Genomic DNA, 26898 nt, shown 5'->3' with positions numbered 1-26898 from the left:
TATAGTATCTTTGATTTTATTCTATGACGTATTTCTTCGTTTGAGATTTGGTCTCTCAGAGAGACGTCCAGCATTTAGCACTCCATAGCCCCCTGAGTCACGCGGATCCTATATTACCTTTTTTCCGCTTCATAAGTGAGTACAGGTATCACACATCGATGAAATATTTTCCTTTTAAGACATATGGGCAGGTCCAATTTAAAAACAGTTTAGTTAACCAAACGCTGCCCTGGCTAATCCTATACGACGTGGGAGCTCACACGTCTGGTTATCTCTGCTTAACCGAATTTCATGTCCTAAGTACTTATACGATGTAGTCTACACAATATCCCTTCCATAAACAGCAGTTTTTCGATTTAGCACCAGATTAGTCATTATTTGCGTCTTTTTCATACTAATCTCTAGCCCGACCTCCAAGGAAGCGTGATTTAATTTTTCAAACATTATTATTGCATCATCCATACGATCGGCTATTATAAGGACGATGACACCTCTGTGAATTTTAAAGGACTGATCAGATCTGTTTTAATCTTATCATATATATCTTTTTAAATAGTTCTCAACAATAACTTCTTTTATAAGTTTCGTTACTGTGTTGGTTTTTGTTAGTATATTCGTAGTGCTATATAAAAGAAGTCTAACTCAGGAGTGTTCGAGTTAAAAGTTCTATGTTTTTATTATTTTTTTGGTATTTAGTTCATCCAATATGAGAGCGATGTTTTAGCGTTTATTACAACCATTATATTATGAAACATTTATCTAAGTGGTCAAATCTCCACTAAAGAAATTACTTGACTCAACAAGAGCTGACTATCGGAATAACCCTTAAATTGAAATCCTGAAATGCGGTTCTACTTTATTTGAGGAAAGTGCTTCGAATTCTACGTCAAAGCAAACTCGTAAAAAGCATTTACACTTAGGGTATCCCTTATTTAAGAGCAGTGGAATTATACATTGCAATTTGTTTAATGCCAACATCTACAGCGATTTTTACTTCGCAGCCCTCTTCACATAAAATCCCTACAAATAAAAGATAGAACATTTAAAGAGAACTGCTGAGAAATCCAAAGCCGATTAGAATGCCATCAAGCTGATTTAGTGGAATAGATTATTTACTGGCGCATCTAAATTTATATTTCACGTGAATTTACTAAATCCTTAAATTTTCAAAACGGGGAGAATGTCTAGACAAAGATAAGATTTACTGCACAACTGTTAAAACTGGAAATCGATATTTTAATTATTTAATTAGGAATATTTTTAATAAATACAAAGGAGGGTAATTATGATCTTATGCATTAAAATTATAGCAAAATATGTTTTATAACATAATGCAGGGTAAAACAGCAAATCAAATAAATCAAAAATTTAAGATACCACTATTAAAAAACACAAAAATCAAAGTAAAAAAAAAATAAAAAGAATTGTAAAAAACACATTTACAAAAACCAGAGAAATTCTAATTAATTACACTATAAACTTAAATTAACCAACGTAGTATATAATACTATAGAAAGCTTTCTTCTTCTTAGGCTTCTATCATCAATTTTTTGACATAGGCCTCTCCCAATCCTTTTCATCGATGGCTATGCTGAACAACATACTTCCAATTTGTTCCGGCTAGTCTTTTATGTCGTCTTTTATCCCATCTGTGGCCTTCCTCTTGATCGTTTATCTTTGTAAAGTATCAAATGTTGTATTGTGGCATTTTAACGTTGGTCTTTTTGTCTAGAAGTATGACCTGCGAAACTTCATTTCAGTTTGACAATATTTTGCGATTCTTAAGTATCCAACTGAGTTTTCTATATCTTACTAATGCCAGTCTTGCTATTTTAATAATTTTCGCATTTTGATTCTCTTTGTCAAATTTCAGAATTTAGCCTAGGTAGATATATTCCTGGACTTATCATTGTTTTTGTTGTTGTCATATTTCTTTTTAGGCCGACGACGTATTGGGATCTATCTACGAGTTATTCCACCATAATTCTTAGGTCCTCCACCATAATTTCTAGTACCTAGAAAGTGCTCGTTATAATCACAATTGGCCCAGTCTGGTTATGCAAAAATCATCGATTTCACGGCAAAATGTTTCGCACATATCTGAAGCTTTTATGACATAGGTGGGGGTTACTAGATGACGAATAGATGAAAAGATACTCCTATTTTTACCTTCTTTTTGCCTTCTTTTTAAACAATAATTTATGGTCACAATTTGATTTTTTGTCTATAAGTTTTTTCGCTTATATTTCAAATAAACAATATTTATATCATTTTTTTATATCAAGAATATGTTTATTTTACCGTTTTTTTTTTTAATTAAAATTCTTAAATAATTTACGAAATATTTGCAAAAAAGTAGTTTTTTTGCACTAATTTATAAATTTTATTAATTTTTTATTAACAAAATAAAATGTTATTAATACATTTAAACATCTAGGAATTAGTGTCCTTTAACTTTTTGCGAAATTTCCCCTCGATCGGTCAAATGGTTTAAAAGTTATTTAATTTGTTTATCCATGAGGCTAATTATTTAAACTCTCGAGCTTGCCCTATGCATGATGCTAGACACATTTAGCAAATTTCATAGGATTCTTTAAGACTTAGACTATCTCAGAAGTTAAATGCATAATATTGCGTTTTCATCAAAATTATTTACAAAATAAACGTTTGAAAAAGGGGTATGTTTTTTTACTGATAAACAATTTTAATAACTTCTATATTTTTTAAGCTACAGACTTGTTAGTACAACCATTGGATAGCTTGTAAAAAAAGTCTATGTTAAATTCTGTCTATTCCTTTTTAAATCATATCTCCATTGTTGCATTGTTTATAAACATTAAGAAGTAAAATTTGAATGAAAATCTAAACTTGATATTGCAACTTATAGCTCTAAAATTCATCAAATTTTTCGAAACTTACAGCCTTTCGAAACGAAGGAGGAAAGTCCTGTCATTTGTATTTACAGGATTTGTTGAAAAATATAGAAGTTATTACAATTGTTTATAAGAAAAAAAAACATAACCCTTATTCAAACGTTTAGTTTATAAATAATTTCGATGAAAACGCAATATTTATTTAACTTCTGAGATAGTCTAAGTCTTAAAGAATGGTATGAAATTTGCTAATTGTGTCTAGCGTCATGCATAGGGCAAGCTCAATAGTTTAAATAATTAGCCTCAGAGATAAACAAATGAAATAACTTCAAAACTATTTGACCGATCTGGGGGAAATTTCGCACAAATTTAAAAAACGGTAATTCCTCGATGTTTAAATGTATTAATAACATTTTATTTTGTTAATAAAAAAATTAATACAATTTATAAATTAGTGAAAAAAACTGCTTTTTTGCAAATATCTCGTAAATTATTTATGAATTTTAATTGAAAAAATGGGAAAATGAAGATATTCTTGATATAAAAAAACGATATAAATATTGTTTAGTTAAAATGTAAGGGAAAAAACTTATAGACAAAAAATCAAATTGTGACCATAAATTATTGTTTAAAAAAAACGCAAGGTAAAAATAGGAGTATCTTTTCATCTATTTGTCATCTAGTAACACCCACATATGTCTTAAAAGCTTCAGATATCTGCGAAACATTTTTCGTCTTTTTTTTTAACCAGACTGGGCTAAATGTCGTTAGCAAATATGAGGTGGTTTAACACTAGAAGCGCGGCCGTACCAATTTTGACCCATTTTAAAATTCATTTCACTGCAGAAAATATTCTATACTTGATATAGCCTTACAATTTTATGATATTTTGTGAATTATCGGATGTATAAGTGTTATGTATAAGTGTTGTCTAATCGTTATGTATAAGTGTTATAGAGAGTCCAAACCCTTAGACAGAAAAGATTTTATGAAGGTACTGGCTAAAAGCTTAATTGAAGAACAACGAATGTTTAACAGTAGAATCCCGACAGAAATAAGAGAAAACATAAAGCGAATACTGTGCTTTCTATTTAAGAAGATCGGTTAGCAGATCGAAAATATTGCTACATTTGCCCATCAAAACTTTATAGGAAGACATTGTATTTATGCGTCTGTTGTAAAAAACCTATTTGCTTGACTTTTTCTCATAAAATATGCAGAAACTGTAACGTTGAAAAAGAATTAAAAAAATAATTCCCTTTTTTTGTCCTTTTTTAACCCCTGCACGTTCCGTTACGTTTAGACTACTGATAATAATTTTTATAACCATAGATTATTCAATATTTGTTATATCTAATAGGTAAACTATTTGTACATACTATATTTAGAAATATTAAAAAAAAATTAAGTTTTATGACGTAACTCCGTACTTTATTTATTTGCAGTTTTTGACAAAAATGTTAAGAATAAGAATAGTTAGTAATAGAAAGACCTAAAAAGGCAATAGGATATTGCAAAAATGCTTAAAGAACAGATTATTATAAACAATGTGATAAAATAATTATATAAATTTGAATGAGACTAGCATATTATTTATGATGAGACCCGGAGACTCCACGTCACCGGTTATGTTCCTAAAATCGGACGTCACCGGTTACGGGTCTAAATAAAAACAGTCTTGTTATTGTTCTCTATAGTTTATATTTTTTAAGTTATTAACAATTTAAAATCTCAAAAAAGGGAAAATTCACACTTTAGAGGCTGCAAAACTCATTTTAAATGATTTTTTTTTTCAGTTTGTCAATTACCTATATTGACGAGCAGTTTTAAGAAGGTCTATTAAGTTGGTTTTGTTCTTTTCGTTAATAAAAAATTTATCTTGAGATAATTAATAAAAGTAAGTTTCGTGGTGGTGGAAAAATATTTAAAAACCAGAGCTATACATTTTTGTTGTCATCTTGCTAAGGCGCGTCGAGTAATAGGTCGCTTGTACTCTTTCGGCAACTTATAACAGTAATTTCGGTTAAACATTCAGAAATGGAACTCCGTGGTCAAATTTTTCACCTTAATCACCATCTTTGGGTTACAAGCTCTCATTCAACACCTTATTTGTCAGTATATTTATTTTACACCGAAGGAGTTGTGTTTAAGGACAGATGGGCAGACAAACATGGATAATTTAAGGTTTTCACCATTTTTCTAGTGTTGTAATTTTAATTGAAATAACAATCGTACACACAGCCAAACTTATATGGAATCAAAAACAATTAGAGAACACTGACCGGCACGGATATTTCGCTTTAAAAAAATATGCCTTTACGGTTAACGAATATGCAAAGGGGAAAGATTATTGGTCTTGTGAAGCAATGAATGTCTTGGAGGGACATAGCTACAGTGTAACACAGAGCGTTGTGGCAAAAACCCATGCTAGGTATCAGAAGTTAGGAATGCTTAAAAATAGACTAAGATAAAGTCACCATAAAGTAACAACGACTTACCAGGATCGTTTTATTATCCAAGTAGCTAGAAAGGACCCAACAATTTCTCACCCACAACTCCAAAAACAGCTTTTGGAAGGTACTGTACAGGTGTAAGTGTTTCAGTTAAAAAGATAAAAAGAAGACTTCGTGTCCAAGGACTATAATACAGCAGTGGATAGTTATGGATTCTCGAGTTAATCAGGCAGTACAAGATTGATCGCCTAAATTGATGTCTTCATTACCAAAACTGGAATATTGGAAATTGGCAAAATGTGCTATTTTCAGACGAAAGCAGGATTTGGCAGGATTTGTGTAAAATCATATTATCAATGAATTCGTGTACTTAAAGGGCGAGAAAGACAAATAATAACGGAAACAGCCAGATCTGTTCACAGATCTAAAGAAAAAAGTGTTATGTTATGTGTGAAAACTTCTTTATCCATTCAACCAACTTTCTTAGCTCAAGGGTATGGTGATTTGGTTTTAGAACCTCTAGATAGACTCTGAAAAACTGCAGTGAAGGAAAATTTAATTTTCATGCGTGATAATGCACCTTCACATACCAGCAAAGTCACTAAAGACTTCCTTGAAGCAGAAAATATTGCTATTCTGTAGTGAACTGCTTGCTCACCCGACTTTACCCCTCGCCGTCTTAAAAGAATTATACCTGGCCAAGATAATCCACAAAACACCGTCCAGCTAGTACAATTTGCTCTTAAAGAAAGAAAACAACCTCTTCTTCTTTACGTGCCATCTTCGCGACGGAGGTTGGCAATCATCATGGCTACTATTCTGATTTTCCCCTTCCTACACTTCTCTTGCCCTGGATTTTCCCTTGTATAATTAATTGAAGTATGTTGTATCTTTCATTATGTATCACATGTCCCAGGTATTGCAGCATTTGTGTCTTCATGGTTTCCAACATTTCCATTCTTGTGTTGACTCTTCTCATGGCTTCGTTGTTTTTTACATGCTCGGTCCATGATATCTTTAGGATTCGTCTATACACCCACAATTTAAATGCTTCCAACTTTTTAATAGTCGACGCGTTAAGTATCCATGCTTCTATCCCGTAAAGCAGAGTCGAGAAAATATAACACCTTGCCAGCCTAACTCTCAAGTACAATTTCAGTTTTTTCTCATTTTATTGAAGTTTGTTAGTGCTTTCTCTATTCGAACTTTGATTTCTTTGGAGTAATCGTTTGTGTAATTAATTATTGTGCCAAGATAATTGTAGTTTTTAACTTGTTTTAAAGTTTTACTGCTAATTTTCAGCCTTTTATCATTATTGTGGGTTTTTGATATCCTCATAAATTTAGTTTACTTGATGTTTATTTATAATCCATATTCTTCTCCATACTTAACTATCTTGTTTATTAGCTTTTGGAGGTCTTAGAGATTGTCTGCTATTATGATAGTATCGTCCGCATATATAATATTGTTAATTGGTGTTCCATTAAGCTTTATATCTGCTGTTTCTCCCTCAAGAGCTTTTCATAATTTCTCCATAGTATGCATTAAATAGTAGTGGTGAAAATACACACCCCTGTCATACTCTTCTTTTAATTTTGAACTCTTTTGATGTGTGTTCATTAATGTATATGTGCGCCTGCTGTTTATAATATAGATTTTTTATAATGCGAAGGTCATTGTGTTGCAATTTTTTTGCTTTGAGAACGTCCATTAGCTCTTTGTAGTGGACTTTATCGAAAGTCTTGTAATCTATGAAAAAGACGTACATATCTTAGTTCATATCCAAGCATCTCTGGATTAGTACGCTGAATGCAAAGAGAGCTTCACGGGTACCTACCTCTCTAAGGAATTTAAATTGGGTTTCTTTAATATCCATATCAAGTATTTGGTGAATGCGTTTATGGATAATCTTTAAAAACATTTTAAGTGTCTGAAACATCAGGCTTATGGTGCGGTGGTCGGGGCATTCTCTAGCATTTTTATTTTTTGAGAGACAAGTAAATGTTGAGGTCAACCATTCATTGGGTATGTCATCCGACTGATAAATTTGATTAAATATCTTTAAGAGGACATCCATGTACTCATTTTCTATTATTTTAAGGATATCAATAGGCAGTTGATCTGGCCTCGGCTTTTTCCGTTTCTGGTGTTTTTTAGTGCATACAATGTTTCTTCCTTTGTAATTATACTTGTTTCTCAGTCCTCGAAAGGTATGTCTGGTAGGTTTTCTCTTTCGTCGCTCTCCTATATATTTTTTCCTCATTTTAGCTTTTCATCAGTCGTTATCATATTATTTTCATTTTTATTTAATAGAGTTGTGTTGTGGTTTCTTTTTTGCAGCCCTGTCATTTCTTTAACCTTTTTATGTAGGTTGAATAGGTCGTATTTGTTCTGAAGATCTTCTATCTCTTTACATTTTTCTTCATCGTAAGTTTGATTTGCCTCTCTTATCATTTTTATGATTTTATTGCTAATGATTTTGTAATTATGACTGGCTTTGTTTTTGGCTTGTCTTTTTTGGTCCATCCTGCCGAGTATTTAGTCGGTCATCCAGTTGTCTCTTTTTCTTATCGGTTCTTTTATTATCTCTTTGCATGGAACGAGGAAGTAGTTTTTTATTGTTTCCCATTGTTAATTTATCTCGTATGTGTTAGTATCTAATTTATCAAAGATTTCGTATATTTGCTGTTGGAGTTTGTTTTTTAAATCAGCTTCTTTTAGTTTTTTAACATCTAATTTTGGAGTTCTTTGGGGTTTTCTAATACGTTTAAGCTTAAGTGTGACATTAGCGATTAGTGGGTTATGATCTTATGTGACATCTTGCTCGATATATTTTAACTACCACATTTTCCGGTTTATCTGCTGGTGAGCGCCATTTATATAACCGTCTTATAGTTAAAAAACGTGTTTGTGATTACAACCCACCATAATAAAATGTTTACAATTTGTTTAGGAGCATGCCCACGCAAATTGGAGCTTGCATAAGGCCTAGTGTTAGTAATATTGACTATTAAAAAAACATAATTATATAAAAAACATTTAAACATCATTCCTTGTACATTGAAATTTTGTATGCTATTGACTTAAAAAAATAACTTTTTTTTAAATTGCTTTAAAATAAATATTCTTTGACTTTGTAGGTTGATTTTTTTAAATTCGCTTAATATAATAAGAATTATGAGATGATTCGATATAAGTTTGTTTTTTTGTAAATTATTAATATTAATAAAACTGCTAAACTATTTCTCAGATAGTAATTTACATACGTATTTCATAAAGTTATGAAGTGAGTACTCCTTATTGTTTTTTGCTGTCAAATCATTACAAAATATCGCTGGTAATTTCCGTTTTTTTTTACTCGCTTGGAGACTGGAAAGTCCTTCAGCAATCGAGCTTTATTGAATTTCTTGTATGCTACCTTGTTCTTAATAGTCCAGAGTGTACAATAAACTTGATGTTTTATGGGCGGTTCGATGTTGATGTGCGGTGTAAATTTATTGTAGTAATACTCTGTACATTGTTAAGAGTGATTTATGCGGATGGTCCGTTTATCGTTCGTTTTTTGTTTTCGGAAAAAGTTTTGGGCAGTTGATTAAAATGTTAGTAAAGTAAGTGAAAATTACTACAAATATTTGCGTTCTATTTTTGCTTACCTAAAAAAATACCTACTATTGTATCATGAAGTAAAATTCATTTGATTTGTGTTATTGTGAAAATAGTTTAAAAACATATTCCTACACTTCGGCTATAATTCTTTATAGTGTTTTTACAATCACTACAAAGTAACAAAATTGTATAAACAGACAGCCTGAATTAAGAATGAACAACTTTCATAAACTTGCCCGACAACATATCCAGTTAACCAGAGATAGAATGAAAGATAATATGATTCTTGATGCAAGACTGAAGGTAGGTGATCTTGTTTGGCTTTATTATCAACGTCGCCAAGGCTTGTCTTCTAAACTACAAAGACAATGGGAAAGTCCATATGAAATTAAAAACTGAATAAAAGACGTAATATAGCGAAGTTACCAAAAGGTAAACCAAAACATGTTTACATAAACCGTCTTGCACCTAATGCTGGTTCAAATAATACAGAAAAAAGATAAACCCTTTAAAATGAGATCAAAGATGACCGGCGACTAAGCTTTAATAAATTTATGTCAAATTAGGTAGAGAGGAAGAATGCTAGATTCGGCATGACTTTAGTGTTCCGCATAACGTCTCTCTAGCCGACTGTATTGCCAAAGATCTTGAGATGACTAAAGGAATCTGCTCCGTATTTAAACGTAAGACGTTTGGTCGTTTGGACAAGTTAACACATCAGCAGCCTAAAGTTGGAAAAGTACTGAGATTAGAAGATAATCCTCGATATTTGCTGTATACGGTGTATACAACGTTACTAATTATAATATAACTTATTACTTACTGAAACTTCACGATGTTAAATAGAAAAATATACGAAATGATGGTAATAAAGTAAAAAAATAATACCTACCTATAGGACAGTTTTAAAATCTTATATCCACATACATCATAATCTTAAATTATGTTATTCACTTTAATAATCAGATATACTGTCGTTGCCATAAGCATTAAAATCAATTCTTAATTCTTCACAAACGACATCTATGCAACGTTTATTTTCCAAATACTTATCTTGGACCTTAACAACATGTTCACACACTTTCTTGCCGATATTTACAGTTACTCTAGCAAATTTCTATTCCATTAACACTTTTACGTCTTTAAAAATAGAATAAACATTTTGTTTTGCAACTTAATTTTTTATTTGCGCCCATACCATTTCTGTAGGGTTTAAGTCTGGATGATCTGTCGGTAGTTTTAAAGAATGATGTCCACATTCGTGCAGTACTTTGTTAAATTTATATTGAATATAATCTTGTTTGTGTCGTTTGATAATTTCATACAATTTCGGTTTTAACATTGAGGTTACAAATGATAAATTCTTTTCTGTCAACCAAAATATCATATCCGTTTTTTTAGAACTATTGGTGAGTGCATTATCAATTTGTACAATATGATATGACCTATTATCAGTAACAACAACAGATTCTACAGGCAAATTGGGAATTATCTCTTCTTTCATCCATTTGTTGTAATTTTTTGAATTCATATCATGATAATCTCATCTCTTGACTTCTGATTTAAAAATCAAAAGAGCATTCTGTATGAAACCTATTTCCTTACCACCATGTACGATAACCAACCTACTTCTTTTTGAAATGTTATTGAACAATCTTTTGCCACTGTCATCTGTCCAGCTATTTGGCGTAGTGTGTCCTGCATGTACATAGGTTTTATTAACATATACAATTGACTTACCATATCTTCCAAAATATTTAATTTTGTAAAACTACTTAATGCGTTGAGCACGAATGTCGTGTTTCGTATTCTCAATAGTTTTTTGCAAAAGCTTCAATGATAATGAAAATGATGAATGTTATATTTAATGAAATGTTTGTCGTACTCCCTCAAGTCTATTATGGATGCTTTTCTTTTAGCAAGTTTCTTAGCTGGAAATTTTAGGGAATTATTTGACTCTGCGTTTGTTAACATATTCGCTTGTTAAATGATTCTTTCTACTGTACGTAAAGATACTCCAGTAGCTTTGCTCACACGTTGATTAATATTGGTTTGATTATCTTCAGGAAATAGTATTTTTATATATTTAAATACATTGTAAACTATTCCTTTGGATTCTGCTGTCAATCAGATCTGGTTACTAGTACTACACTTAACCATCTCCATTCTACAAAATAGTTCTAATACGCGTGTTAGCACCTTTCTTTTTGAGATCCGACAGCATAATGAGTCTAAATTACGAACTGGTTTTAAATTCAATGACTAAAAATTCTCAGAAATCATTTTTATAAGTTCGTTGTATGTCTTTAATGAGTCGTTAAGGAGTCATTAATGATGACTTTATAAATACGGTTTTTCATTTAGCGAGACTTAATTAAAAATGTGGCAACTTTTACCAAACTTCATAGAGTATCAATTAAAGATGGTATTACAAGTGGTATTAGAGATGGTAGTATAAACTTTTGCGAAAATTTTAAGTCCACATTCCGTAAAAAATTTTGTAAACAATGATCACAAATATTTATATTTTAACACTGTCAGTAATGAACATTTTTATTAAGTTGCTGATTTGACTAAACAGTTTAGTATGGATAAAACAATCTTTGTAAAATCAAACTCCTTCTATTATTAGTGAGTATTATAAGTGAGTAATAATCTGTATAAAATATCTATGAATTTTAATTTTTTTTTTAGATTAATAAGAAGCTTAAAAATCTAAAAACGCCTAATGACCTTAATCATTAAATGCTTAATTCTAATTTACTATTGTAGATAATCATTCAGAGAATAAAATTTTATCGGTATTTTTTTGTTCAAGTTCTTCACTTTCAGATTTAGTTTAAGTAAAGAGTTTGCTGTCATCAATTATAATATTTAATGTAACCTAATCTGCAAATAACGGTTTCAATTTTCACGATGATTAAAGAGCAAAATAACACGGTACATAATTTCTGTCCTAATTAAATCAACACACCAGGCCTTTGCTATTGAAACAGTAACCAATTTGGCTCAAATAATTAAAATTCCAGGCAATATCTATATGAGAATCTTTCATAGATCCACTACGCTACTAATGACATTCACTAATAGTACATAAATCAATGCGTAATCCGTCAGGATTAGGCGATCAACATAATTTTGCATAATGTGGGTCAAATTTATAGTCCGAGAGCAAAAAATGTTTTAAATTTGCTTAACTAAACTCAAAACCGTTTGTTGTTTTCCCGAAGAGAATCGATATAATGTTTATTTGAAAAACCAAGTTCCTAACTGCTAAAGTTTTTCCTGACCTAAATATCTATTTAGTTTTAACGTTGTGACTTTAAAATCAGAATAAAATAATATTTTATAATAAAACTCAAAATAAGGCACAAGAATTTTGATTAGATACTTTTAGACTTTTTCCATTTTCCAATTAATCCAAAGTGTCAAAAACCGTGTATATTTTTTAGTGACGTGAATTACTGAAAGGGTGCAGGCGTACCTCGGTATAGATTTCGTTGTAATAAATCATATTTATTTGACGCATTCCTGTTTTTATTGTAAATAATAAAATTTCGGCAAAACTCAATTGTTTATGCAATAAACGCATATTGGTCCAATTACAAAATGTTAATCACACACCGGCTTTAGACATTTTTATATATTCTACTACATTAATAACAGTCGCGCGTCGTTAGTACAATGTTGAATTTCGATTTGTTTCTTTAGAAGCCAGAGCCTCTACGTTGATCATGCAATGTTTTCAGATACATCACGAAGATTTATATTTTAGAAGTGCTTATATAGTTTGAAACATTCCCGATCTTGTACGAGCACCTTGGTTGAGAATTCCAACGCAATTTTTCCGCTTTGTGTTTTCTTCATTAAAACAATCGTTTAGATATTAAACAACGTGAGTGTTGTTGTTTAAACTTCTATAGGTTTAAAAAAACGATATATATCCTTAATGGGTAATGATGAGATATTTTAGACATTTAAGAAATTTTGAGTACACCATTTTCCCGAAGAACACAAAAAAAAATGGTTTATAATAAAATCATAAGTCGAGGTAGCAAGGCCGTATAATAGACAAAGTGTAAGATCCAATCTTACATGTAATGGGATAGTGACACGCAACATATAGCCTCTCCTATTCAAATGTCAACCTCACCTGCTCGAATGAAGATCTAGATCATGGTCATCTGGTGCATCCTGCTAGATAACCAACGAGGCTCTGACGTCCGAGTGTAATAAGCAATAATAGGCAATTGCCGTTATAAGCAATCCACCATTTACTGGCCAACAGCTTTGGGCGGATGAGCTGGTAAGTGGGAGGGCACTCCATTGTTCTGAGATTGAGAAATTGGTCTCGAAAGCGGAAGAACCAAGAAAGTGGGCAACGGCATCAGAATGCAGAAAGCAACGAGAAACCACTGCATTAAAGGTCCCTGATGACATGTCTAGTACAGATATCATGACAAACAGAACTAAAGTGGAAACAGCTACTAATCATGGAATACGGAAGCCATGATTCGGCTCTATATCGCAGCGCCTCCAAGGTCGTAACCCAGACAAACCCCTGTGACAGAACTGGAAAAGTCTCTCTAAAAACTTAAGTTGATTATCAAAATATGTACTTGTAATGTGAAGACAGGAAGGCTGGAAAACTTCATAATACCATTCAAGAAATGACCAAATTTAAAGTAGGTATAATAGGCATAAGCGAAATGAGATGGCCAAATAGTGGTGCTTGTATTGTTGACAACCAAATGGTATACCACTCGGGAAATGACGACGGTTAAGATATGTATGAGGTTGGAGTAATCGTATCTCCTCAATTACGTCAATGTGTTACAAATGTTATACCTGTTTCTGAAAGATTAATAAAAATCTAGCTAAATACTACTTCGGCCAAATTAAATGTTTTACAAGTAAATGCCCCAACCAACGATAAACCAGAAGAAGAAGAGGTTGAGCAATTCTATGAGTTGTTGATAAATTTACCTAAAAAAATTTTAAAAAGAAGATATAACCATTATTATGGGTGACTTGAATGCTAAAATTGGTAAAGGGAAAAGCAGTGAATTAATTGGTGATTTTGGTCTAGGGAATAGAAATAAAAGGGGAGAAAGGCTAAAACTATTTGTGCAAGAAGAAGAATTTGCAATACTAAATACGTTCTTCAAACTACCACCAATACGTTTGTATACTTGGGTCTCTCCGCAAGATCGACCAGGAAACATAATAAGATATAAAAATGATTGGTGAACAAATGATTCCGTAAGGGATGCCTATCAGTTAAAAGTTATCCTGGTGCTGACGTGTCGTCAGATCATATTCCTTTTATTGGTAAATTTATGTTTAGATTTAAAAAGGTTACAAAAAAGAATAATAATAAAAAATATGATATAAGAAGACTAAAAGATAAGCGAACAAAGGAGACAGTCGCACGGATTCTTTCAGAAAATCTAAGCAACATGGAGCAAACATATGATCCAGAAAAATTACTTCAGAATGTATGTGAAACATACTTTAACAAGATCAACGAAGAACATCTAACAGAAAATAAAGATAAGAGGAAAAGTTGGATAAATGACAATATACTGCAAATCATAATAGGATAATAAAAGAATAATCATAGAGGAAAAGTTGGATAAATGACAATATACTGCAAATCATGGAAAAAAGAAGAAAATCAAAAAATAACAAAGGAGTGTACAAAAATTTTCAGAGACAAATAAGTACCGAAATACGAAAGGCCGAAGAAAATTATTTAAAAGCACAGTGTAAAGAGATAAAGTTGTTGTAACAAAAACACAATACATTTAATATGCACAAAAAGGTAAAACAAGCAGTTGGTCTTCAAAAATACAACACAGCTAACAAGCTGCAAGATCAACAGGGGAACATCATCACAAATAATAATCAAGAAATATGCATATAGGCCAAATATATACAAGAACTCTGATAATAGGTCCGAACAACCTCTATCCTACTATGTAATCACCACTTACCAATTACATCAGATGAAGTGGAAATAGCAATATCACAGCTAAAAGGCAAATCTCCTGAACCTAACAATCCTTATGCTGAACTTATAAAGCTATTTAACACCGACGGTACTCAACGATTAACAAAAATATTTAACGACATATATTTTAAACGGAGTTGTACCAAGATCATGGCTGAAGTCAACGTTTATTGCTGTACCAAAGAAAACAAAATCCATATCCTGCAATAATTTCCGGGCCATCAGCTTAATGAGTCACATTTTAAAGTTATTTCTAAAAACCATACATCAAAGGATATATAGACTATGCGAAGAAAAAATGAGCTGTACACAGTTTGGTTTTCGGAACGCATGCAGTGGTTACGAGAGAGGCTCTCTTTAGTATACAAGTGCTATTTCAACGATGTAGAGATGTGAATTGCGGTACTTATGCATGCTTCATTGATTATCATAAAGCATTTGAAACAGTAAAACATGGCAAGTTAATGGAGATATTAAAAAATATGGAAATAAACACCTGTGATCTAAGAATTATTAGCAATCTTTACTTGAATCAGACATCGTCTATCCGTACAAAAGCAGGAGAATCCGATGATATAAAAATCAAGTGTGAGGTCGACAGGGATGTTTCCCTGCTCGGAATCACCCTTGCTGTTTAACATATACTCTAAATTTTTCAAGAAGCAGTAGAAGATGTTGAAGCAGGAATTTTAATTAACGGAAAATGTGTCAATAACATCAGATACGCGGATGACACGGTGGTATTCGCTGACAGTTATAAAGCCCTCCAGGAGTTAATAGAGTAAATATATTCACAGAAGGGAGTCAAAGATATGGACTTTTACTGAATATTAAGAAAACAAAATGTATGATGATCTGTAAGAAGGAACAGCAAATTAAAAAATCAGTGTGAATGGTCAACCAATAGAAAGAGTAAAAACATACACCTACCTTGGTACGAAAGTTAATGAAAATTGGGATAATTAGAAATAAAATCTAGGATAGAGAAAGCAAGATCTGCATTTCAAAAAATGGCTAAGCTATTCAAATGCCACGTTTAATCAGTACCCATAAAAATCAGGTTACTACGATGTTATATCTTTCCTATACTGTTTTACAGAGTTGAGCCGTGGACCATCACAGACGTTAACTGTAAGAAAATTAAGGCTTTCGAAATGTGGCTTTATCGTAGAATCCTAAAGATATTCTATATCGACCACGTTACTAACCAGGAAGTTTTATTAAAAATGCAAAAAGAAAAAGAGCTGTTAACCATAACAAAAACAGCCACAATTAAATACCTTAGTCACATCATGAGGAACAGCAAAAGATATGGGTTGCTACAATTAATTCTTTAAGGAAAAGTAGCAGGAAAACGAGGACCAGGAAGGCGAAGAATTTCCTGGCTGAAAAATCTACGTAAGTGGTTTATCACAAATCTTTTCAAAACCGCAGTTTGCAAAATACAGATTGCCATGATGATCGTCAACATCCCAAATGGATGCCAAATGGGCACTACAAGAAGAAGAAGAAGATCTAATTAAATTACTGCGGAACTACTAAACGTCCTAGAGAGTGTGAGTATTATGGACCGCTTAACAGCAATTTTCATTATAATCTAAAAAAAGCTGTCCTGTGATTAGATTTCTTCTAGTTAATGCTGTCAAAAAGAGAATTGCAACTGTATGAAATTTAAACTAATCAATTTAATCAGTAACATATCAGTTAATAAAGTTTTAAAGGCAAATTCAGACCCAAATATTTAATATGCAGGGAGAAACTAATTGAAACTTTCAATTTCGAAATGGTCTGAGAACCCGAGATAGTTAAGTATCCCTTCATTTCAAATCGTCAAAATATAAGTATTTTCAACTAAGATTGTAATTAATTTCCATTAATAACAGTAAATAATATTAAAATTCTACGAGGGAATAGTTTTCGAAAAATATCTTTCAAACCAGCAATCAATCTGTGCTATTTGTATAAGCTTCTTCACACATTGGCTTCTAAGAAAATTAAGTAGCGAACCGCAAAGGCCAACAAACAAGACCTAGTCAATCCGTGAGTGAAGTAAGAAACGAAGAAATATCAAATTCTCAACAGAGCTTGTCAAGTTTTTTTACTTGATTTTGTCTAGGACCAACATGACCTGGCCTTGAATATAATTATTTATGGCTTTCGTGACTCCTAGCCTCCTCAAGAATTTCTCTCCAGTCGTCCCTATCCATCGCCTTTCTCCACCAAGCACGTATTTCCATATTTCTCATGTCTTCATCAATTTTATCAAGGAACCTTGTTCTGGGCCTTCCTCTTCTTCTCTGACCGATGGTTCTATCCTAGTGGTTTTTATTGTTAAAGGTGGTGTTGTAAAAACAACATTTTATATTAATTTCAGTTTATTTTTCGTTTCCACAAATGTTGAATTTTATCTTAGCGACAGATTGTATTTGACAGACTGTCAAAAATGCGGTAAAAAAGTGCATTTAGTTTTCTCTATAGTCGCGTGCCCCTAAAACGCCGGTATAAAAATGAACAATTTATTAAAGCGAACTCTTTATTTAGTAATAGTGCCTTTGTAAATATTTTCTCGGTATTAAATGTGTAGTATCGATTAATTACGCTTAATTTTCTCTAAGTACAAACCCCTATAAAACCAAACACATACTGAACCATCGCCGTGAAGTCTGCTTATCTATATCGAAGGAAACTCTTGTACAGTCCATGGTCCTAAAATATTTGGTACTGTACACGCACGGGGAAAGGAATTTAATAAGCTTTCTCCCGAACAATTGTTGGAAATCAATCAAAGTTCCTACATTATTTTTGGTCCTAACGCGACGGATTTTGTGTTTGGTGATCGCGTTATTTGTACTTTACTCTTAGGTTTGCATATTTATATAAATGTGATTAAAAGACCCTCGAAAAGACTAATGTGTCGCGATAAACTCTAAAACAAAAGGACAGAAGTGAATTTTATCTGGTGTTTGTGCCTGTTGCTGTAAACTACTGGACAAATTGGGTGAGATTTTTCCATATTATAATTTCGCTTATGCACAAAGTGAACCGCTTTTCAAAAAGACTATCTCTTTAAAAAAATTATTAGTAGACATTTGCAGACATTTACCGCGTGTGCAAAAAATTTAATTGAAAAGTAAACTCTCAGTGTAATTTAAGACATTTATCGCGTTTTAATAAACTATAAACTCTCTCGCCGTGTGCTACACATTTTATTATATGATATAAACATTATTGACTCTATTCTCGTTGTGTGCTCTACAGGTTATTATAATATAAACATTATTGACTCTATTTTCGCCGTGTGATACAGATATTAGTATATAATATAAACATTAATTTCTCTAAAGAATTCGGTGTTTGCACGGCCTTAGGCATTTGTTTTTGGAGAAGTACCTTTTGTTAAAGTCAAAATGGAAGATCTCAAGAAGAAGAGAAAACCACTGAAGGCCAAGATTACCAGAATAGCGAACTGGTTACTAGAAAACGCAGATGCAGAAACTGACGGTCTCCAGTTTCAACTCAGACACACCGAATTGAAAACGTGTTATCTGAAATATAAAGACGTGATGGATCAGATTGAAGAAATCGATGAAACCGATTCTGAAACAGAAGACATGGTACTGATGGAGGAAAAATACTTTTCTACACTAGCTGGACTGCAGCATAAGATGGAAGCTTTAAAGTTACCCTCCCACTCGCTCATCTCAAACGATACTCCACCAACTGTAGCCACTGCTAAGGTTAGGTTGCCGGAAATTACGATGCAGGTATTCTCAGGAAACTTCGCCGACTGGAACGCGTTTTATCAGCTATTTGAAACGCTAATAATCAATAATGTAGAGCTAAACAATGTGCAAAAATTTATATATCTGAAATCTTTCTTAAAAAATGAACCTTTACATTTGATAGAAAATATAGAAGTTGTAGAAGAAAATTTCCGGATCGCTTTGGACACGCTTAAGAATAGATACGAAAATAAATCGCGTGTGATTAGTTTACATATCCAAAAATTGTTAAAGGCTCCATCTTTAGCTAAAAGTAACGCAAATTCATTACGAGAATTTTTAACTCTTTGCAAGCAAACTTTACTCGCTTTAAAAAATATGTCTGTACCTATCGAACATTGGGATCTACTATTGATCGAAGTATTTTTACAAAAATTAGATTTCGCGACGCATAGGTCATTTGAGTATGAAATAGGTTCAAAGGCTTTACCTACTCTCTCACAGTTTTTTAGTTTTCTCGAGAAAAAATGTGATATACAAGAAAAATTAAACGTTTCTGATAATGATAAAAAATTTAATAAACCTCAATTAAAAACATCTTTGTTTTCATCAGTTAATTTACAAACAAACTCGTTTTCGGATACTCATTGTATATGTTGTAAAAGTAATTCTCATAAAATTTATCAGTGTAATGATTTTAAATGTCTCTCTTTACAGGAAAGATTTAATTTTGTAAAAGGTAAGAAACTTTGTTGGAATTGTTTGGGTAATAAACATTTTTCTCAAGATTGCAACTCTTCACGCTCATGTAGTATATGTAAGAAAAGACATCACTCGCTCTTGCATAGTACCTCTGAAAATGTCTCTTTCTCTAGGAACACGAATAGGCAATATTTCTCTATTGATCGCAACGCTCAAGCTCCCAAACATTCTCAAGGCTCTTCCAGTCGTGTTGCTTACACATCTACTCCGCCCTCTTATAATGCTCATGCCTAAAACGAAGCTTCAACCAGTTCGTTCAAACCTCCTTTAGAAGTACAAAATACTGCAGATTCTCATACAGCCACTTCTCTCTCTGCTTTATCAGTTAAAACTGATGTATTGTTGGCTACCGCTTTAGTGACAGTGTATTCTAAAGATGGCAGACCTATGCATGCCAGGGCGCTCCTAGATAATGGGAGTCAACATTCGTTCATTTCTGGTGATTTGCTTGAGAAGTTAAACCTCACCCCTTATTTTAAACAGTTACAGATATCAACCATATCCGAAAACACCTCAATGTCAAATCAAATGATTAACATAGAATTTTTTCCCTATAATGTGAAGGATAGAAGTTTCAAAACTTCTTTTGATGTACTTGATAGTATAACCTGTAGGCTTCCTAAAGCTACCCTAGATAGAAGCAAAATAAATGTTCCACCTAATCTCACTCTCGCAGATCCCTCGTACTCTGTTCCCGGTAAAATTGATTTGCTTCTAGCTGGCGACATCTATAGCGAATTATTGACTGATGGATTCATTCGTTTAGGAAAGAATCTTCCCATTCTTCAGAATACCCACTTAGGTTATGTTATTTTTGGTACTATTCCCCCTCATGTCTTTCATCGTAGTTCAAACTTGGGTATTTCTCAGTCAAATGTTTCTCTCTTTGTTCAGTCCGAATCCGAAGAGAATAATTTAGATAAATTGATACAATTTTTCGAAATTGAAGAAGTTCCCCACGTTAGTAAATTAACCCCCGATGAGGAATTGGCTGAACAAATATTTAATAAAACCACTCGTATTTTACCTTCGGATCGTTTTCAAGTAAACCTACCACTTGTCTGCGAAAATGCGCATAAAAAATTAGGTGAATCTTTTAAAGTAGCTTTAAAGAGATTTATTAATTTAGAGAATAGGCTCTTAAAAAATGAAAATACATACGCTCAATATAAGTCGTTCATTAGTGAATATCTTTTTCTCGAACATGCTAGAATAGTCCCTCTCTCTCTTACTAATGAAAATTTAGAAAATAAATATTTTCTCCCGCATCACTGTGTAGTAAAGGAAGAATCCTTAACAACAAAACTTAGGGTTGTTTTCGATGGTTCGATGAAAAGCTCTAGTAGTTACTCTTTAAATGATATCCTACTCAAAGGTCCCACTCTTCTACCGGAACTTTTTGATATTTTGCTACGCTTTCGATTATATTCCTTTGTTTTCACAACTGATATACAAAAGATGTACAGACAGGTTAAAATCAATCCTGATCAAACCTTTCTGTTAAACATACTTTGGCGTGAATCCCCGGAAAAAGATATTGAGTGCCTGGAATTGCAAACAGTCACATATGGAACTAAAAGCGCCAGTTTTCAGAGTACTCGCTGTTTAATGGAACTGGCAAATACTCATCAAACTGAATATCCCCTGGCCAGTGACGCTCTTCAAAATAATTGTTATATTGATGACATTCTCTACGGTGCTAATGATGAGCAAACTCTCCTCAAAGCTCACAAGGAATTAACTAGTTTACTTGGAACAGCATGTATTTCTCTACATAAATGGTGTTCTAACTCGGACTCGTTTCTAAAAAACATTTCTTCTCTCTCTTCAAACTCTTCTTATGTCATAGCTCCAGATAATTGCTCTAATAAGGTTTTAGGTTTATGCTGGAATCCTGTTCTTGACACGTTTTCAATCTCTCTTCCAGATTTCACCCTAAAGAACTCATACACTAAGAGAGAAGTACTGTCAATGATTGCCCAAATATTTGATCCTCAAGGTCTTATTAATCCCGTTACAGTTGTCGCTAAGCTTATAATGCAAAAGATTTGGATTTCCAAAATCAGTTGGAACGATACCATTGACGCAGATACGTTACATGAATGGCTAAGTTTTATTAGCAGTCTCTCTCATTTTAAGGACTTAAGTATACCTAGATGTCTCTTTTTAAGTCAAGAAATCACTGGTGTTGAGATTCACTCATTCTCAGATGCAAGTTTAGAGGCTTATGGAGCTTGTATCTACTTACGTGTGACCTATAAATCAGAACAGGTGTCTTGTTCCCTTCTAGCATCTAAGAGTCGCGATGCTCCGTTAAAACCCTTGACCCTTCCAAGATTGGAACTCATGGGTGCTCTATTGTGTAGTAAACTTACAGCAAAGATTGCTAATATTGTTAAAGAAAAGTTATCTCAATTAGACTCTATAAATATGTGGTCGGATTCAGAAATTGTTCTCGCTTGGCTTCGTTCACATCCTTCTCGTTGGACCCAATTTGTAGCAAATAGGGTTGCACAAATTTTAGATAATTCTCCTAATGCTCACTGGAGGCACGTACGATCCAAAGAGAATCCTGCCGACATACTCTCCCGAGGAATGCTACCCTCTGAATTAATAAATTCGTCCTTATGGTTTCATGGTCCTCCATTTTTAAATCAACTTCGGTTGGATTTATTGAAATACAACCCAAAGGGGTATACTTCCAAGTTGCCTGAAGAAAGGAAAATCATTCTCCACGCTCGAAATGATCAAATAGATTTCTTCACCTCACTTTCTGATAGGTTCTCCAATTTTTCAAAGTTTGTAAGAACTTTAGCCTATATGTTTAGATTTGCTAATAATGCTAAACCGCTTTCTCGCAAGTTAACTAATACCCTTGAAGTCAGCGAACTTCAAAACGCTGAACTTAAGATTATTAAGATGCTTCAGTATTCCAACTTCTCGAGTGAGATTTCTGAGCTTAAGAAAGGTAAAACTCTATCTAATAAGTGTCTTTTACCCCTAAATCCCTTTTTGGTTGAGAATGAAATGCTCCGGGTGGGAGGTCGCCTCAGAAACTCAGACGTTACCTTTGATCAAAGATACCCTCTTCTCCTCCCCTCAAAAAATCGTGTAGTTCGTCTCATCCTCCACAGAGAACATGTCAGACACTGTCACTCAGGTCCTCAAAATACTTTGTCACAAATTCGTCTCAAATATTGGCCTTTAAATGGACTACGAGAAGTCAAGAAGGTCACTCACCAATGTATGGTTTGTTTTAAGTTTCGTGCCAAACCCGCTACCCAGATCATGGCAGATCTACCAAAAGAACGTTTAAACTCCTCTCGACTGTTCGCTCACGTCGGATTAGATTTTGGCGGCCCCTTTCAGATAAAGTCTTCCAACCTTCGTAAGGCTCCTTTATTAAAATCGTATATTGCTCTTTTAGTTTGCTTGTCGACTCGAGCTGTTCATATTGAAGTCGTTTCCGGCCTCTCTACGGAGACGTTTCTTCTCGCTCTAAAACGCTTTATTAGCCGTAGAGGCCTCCCTCAAACAATATTCAGTGACAACGCCACGAACTTTCTTGGTGCTCGCAACCAGCTGTTTGAACTCTATAAGTTTTTCAAGGAAAAGGAAAGCTCTCGTTCTATTAAGGAATTTTTGGCCTCATCTCATATTCGCTGGAAAACTATAGTTCCTCGAGCCCCTCACCATGGTGGTATTTGGGAAAGTGCTATAAAGAGCGCAAAGCATCATATGCGTAGGCTCCTTGGCAATGTTAAGCTTACGTTCGAAGAATTCACTACAGTTCTCGGTCAAATTGAAGCTGTGCTCAACTCCCGGCCTCTTTGCTCCCTTTCAAATGACCCCTCCGATTTTACGTATCTTACTCCTGGACACTTCTTGATTGGACAATCTCTTACGTCCTTTCCTGAAAAAGATGTGATCCACATTCCTGAAAACAGATTGAATTTATGGCAACATTTGTCCAAACTCCAACAAGTGTTTTGGAAAAAATGGTCTATCGACTATTTGAATAGACTTCAAAATCGCCCTAAATGGTTTCTCCCTCATAAAAACCTAGAACCTAACGATCTCGTGTTGCTGATTGAAGACAACACTTCTCCTCTTCATTGGGTACTAGCAAGAGTTATTGAGGTCTTTCCCGGAAAAGATGGGAGAGTAAGAATTGCCTCGGTGAAAACTAAAGATGGAGTCTTCAAGCGCTCTATTACAAAATTGTGTCCTCTACCCAATGACGATTTAATTTAAGTTAGTATAAGATGATAATTGTAATGTATTTTTTCTTCCGCATGCTCTCTTGGCATAATATAATCTGTTTATTTGTGTTAAAGCCAGCGCTTCAACGGGGGCGAGTATGTTGTAAAAACAACATTTTATATTAATTTCAGTTTATTTTTCGTTTCCACAAATGTTGAATTTTATCTTAGCGACAGATTGTATTTGACAGACTGTCAAAAGTGCGGTAAAAAAGTGCATTTAGTTTTCTCTATAGTCGCGTGTCCCTAAAACGCCGGTATAAAAATGAACAATTTATTAAAGCGAACTCTTTATTTAGTAATAGTGCCTTTGTAAATATTTTCTCGGTATTAAATGTGTAGTATCGATTAATTACGCTTATTTTTCTCTAAGTACAAACCCCTATAAAACCAAACACATACTGAACCATCGCCGTGAAGTCTGCTTATCTATATCGAAGGAAACTCTTGTACAGTCCATGGTCCTAAAATATTTGGTACTGTACACGCACGGGGAAAGGAATTTAATAAGCTTTCTCCCGAACAATTGTTGGAAATCAATCAAAGTTCCTACAGGTGGGTTAGTGTATTCAATTAAAATAATTGTTAAGGATGCTTGATTATGATCAATCACACGAGACAAAATGATGCTACATTGTCCATAATGTAACATCCTTACACCAATTATTTTAAACTATTTGTCCTTTTGTCTGGTATTTGTTATTTGCAGAAGTGTATTGGAATATTTATGACATCCCTAAATGTGCTGAATAGCCATATTTTTGACGAAATGTCCCTGCAGATTCTCTAAAAGCAAACGTACTCGACAAGATTTAATAAAAGAACTCTGCGCGATTTTTGCCCTTTATTTGTAAAATTTATGTATTTGAGAATTCAAGCATATCTTATTTTTATATAATAATAAAATTGAAGAATTGTGTCATATTTAATTTTAAAATTTTCTCCCAAGATTTTACTTTTGGATCCGATGATGTGGTTGATCTGTCTTTCCAACTGGTATCCTGGACATTATACACTATTACCGAGCATAAAATTAGGGTCGCCCCGTAATTTGAATTTATTTTAGAAATTATTATTCTGTTTTAACTATTTTCGGTTGTAACATAGTTTACTAGTGGATTTCTTGAGAAAAAAATTGTTATCGTTGTTGTTTCGACAAGCGTTTGAGATAAAAACGGCCCCTTAGCCTAATTCCTAAAAACCGTTGTCAGCACAGTTTTTGTTTCTATGGTTTTAACGTCAATTATTGTAAATTGTTTGTGTATTGTTATCACTGTCAGTGTATTGCAATAAGTATAAATTCTGTTGTGGCGCCAAGAATTGTGGCGGCGTTAGAAGATGGCCACGGTCAGCGCGAAACTGCGAGAAACGTTGGTGTAAGTCTCTCGAGTGTGCAACGAGTATGGCAATGGTACGAAGAAACCGGTCTGCTTACTCAAAGACCTGGTTCAGGTCGAGGCAGGATTACAACAACTAGAGATGACCGCTTTGTCGTTTCTAGTGCTTTGAGAAACCGAACGGTCACGGCAGTGTCTCTTCGAAATCATCTGCAAGAAGTGAGAAATGTAAACATAAGTGAATGGACAGTAAGGAGACGACTTTATGCTGCTGGTTTATCTTCTCGACCTAGAGTAATTGGACCGCCGCTTTCCCGTGAACACTGAATTGCCAGATTGAATTTTGCACGAGAACACTTGGCTTGGACAATGCAGGATTGGAGTCGTGTATTGTTTTCCCATGAATCGAGATTCTGTCTTACGGGCTCAGCCAAACGTGTAAGAGTGTGGCGACGTCCAGGCGAGAGATGTGCTCAAGCATGTGTTGCCGAGTGTCTTCCATTTGGTGGAGGGTCAGTTATGGCATGGGGAGGCATATCGTTTGATGCTTGCACGGAGTTAGTCTTTATCGAGAATGGGACATTGACAGCGCATAGGTACCTGACACAGATTCTGGAAGACCATGTTTTACCGTTTATGGTTATTCTTGGTGACGACGCAACATTTATGCATGATAATGCACGGCCCCACACTGCTAGGATAGTTACTGAGTATCTTGACGAGGTTCAAATCACACGATTTGTTTGGCCTGCTCGCAGTCCAGATATTAATCCCATAGAACATGTTTGGGATGAGATGAAGAGACGTTTACGGAGTCATGTGCCGGCCCCCAGAAATTCGAGAGAGCTTCGCGACATATTGGTGCAAGATTGGAATAATCTTCAGCAGAATGTGATCCAAAATCTGATCCAAAGCACGTTATCACTACCAGAGGAGGGAATACTCGCTACTGAAGTTCTTAAAATTTCTTTTTTTCAACAAAAAGCACATCAAATTAAAATTGTTCCTTTTCAATATTTAGTATATCAAAGGAAAATTCTTAATTTCCATTATTTTTAATAAACTTTAAACGACAAAAACGTTGTTTTCTTTAAGCAATCCGTTAGTAAACTATGTTACAACCGAAAATAGTTAAAACAGAATAATAATTTCTAAAATAAATTCAAATTACGGGGTGACCCTAATTTTATGCTCGGTAGTGTATAAGGACATACCTAACACCTACTGAAACATTACAGATGTCATTTATAAAGGTGGGATTTTATTTATAAAATTATTATATTTAACAAAATTTAATATTTATATTATGTGCCGAATGTGCCGAGTACACGATTGACTGAATACTATTTGCCGAATACATTAATTCTAATATTTGTATATTAATAATTTTATTGCAATACTAATTTTTCCTAACTACTTTTCCTGTTAAATTATTTTGTTTCGGATTATTGTTACTACAGATCATGAGTTGCTATTTTTATGGGTTAAACAATGGGATATGTAATACTAGATATTAAACGAAAACAATATTAAGAACATAAATAATTTAAAATTTTAAGAATTTTATTGGAAAATAGAATTACGAGTGAAGTGTATAAAGAAAAATAAAAAAGCAAAAAAAAACTATTATAAGGCCCTCACTTTTATAAGCTAAGCTTTTCCTTTGAACTAGTCAAAATCATCGGATATGGAACCCGTATTGCTGGCAGATAGTTTGCAGGGGCTCCAAATGATGATGGATAAAGCTGCAAATACCGATTAAAACTGAATTTTAGAAGACAAAAAGAATGATCATTAGTAAGAACAAAAACACAAACGTTAAATTACAATAAACGATATACCGTTAGAAAGAGTGGAGAAAATATGCTAT

At 33.5% G+C, this 26898-nt stretch overlaps 2 protein-coding genes across 3 annotated transcripts in view; both read left to right on the top strand.

Annotated features, from left to right (window-relative positions):
• The window catches only part of LOC140447587 (prolactin-releasing peptide receptor-like), a 1093989-nt gene that overhangs the window by 894558 nt on the left and 172533 nt on the right, over positions 1-26898 (top strand). The window lies entirely within an intron of this gene.
• LOC140448842 (uncharacterized) lies at positions 18353-23683 on the top strand. Its single transcript, XM_072541962.1, has 2 exons — positions 18353-18980; positions 19671-23683. Exons 1-2 carry the CDS (start codon positions 18353-18355, stop codon positions 23681-23683), a joined length of 4641 nt encoding a protein of 1546 aa, XP_072398063.1.

This window comes from Diabrotica undecimpunctata, chromosome 8, assembly GCF_040954645.1.
Source record: "Diabrotica undecimpunctata isolate CICGRU chromosome 8, icDiaUnde3, whole genome shotgun sequence".
NCBI lineage: Eukaryota > Metazoa > Arthropoda > Insecta > Coleoptera > Chrysomelidae > Diabrotica > Diabrotica undecimpunctata.
This window is presented reverse-complemented; position numbering and strand designations above follow the sequence as displayed.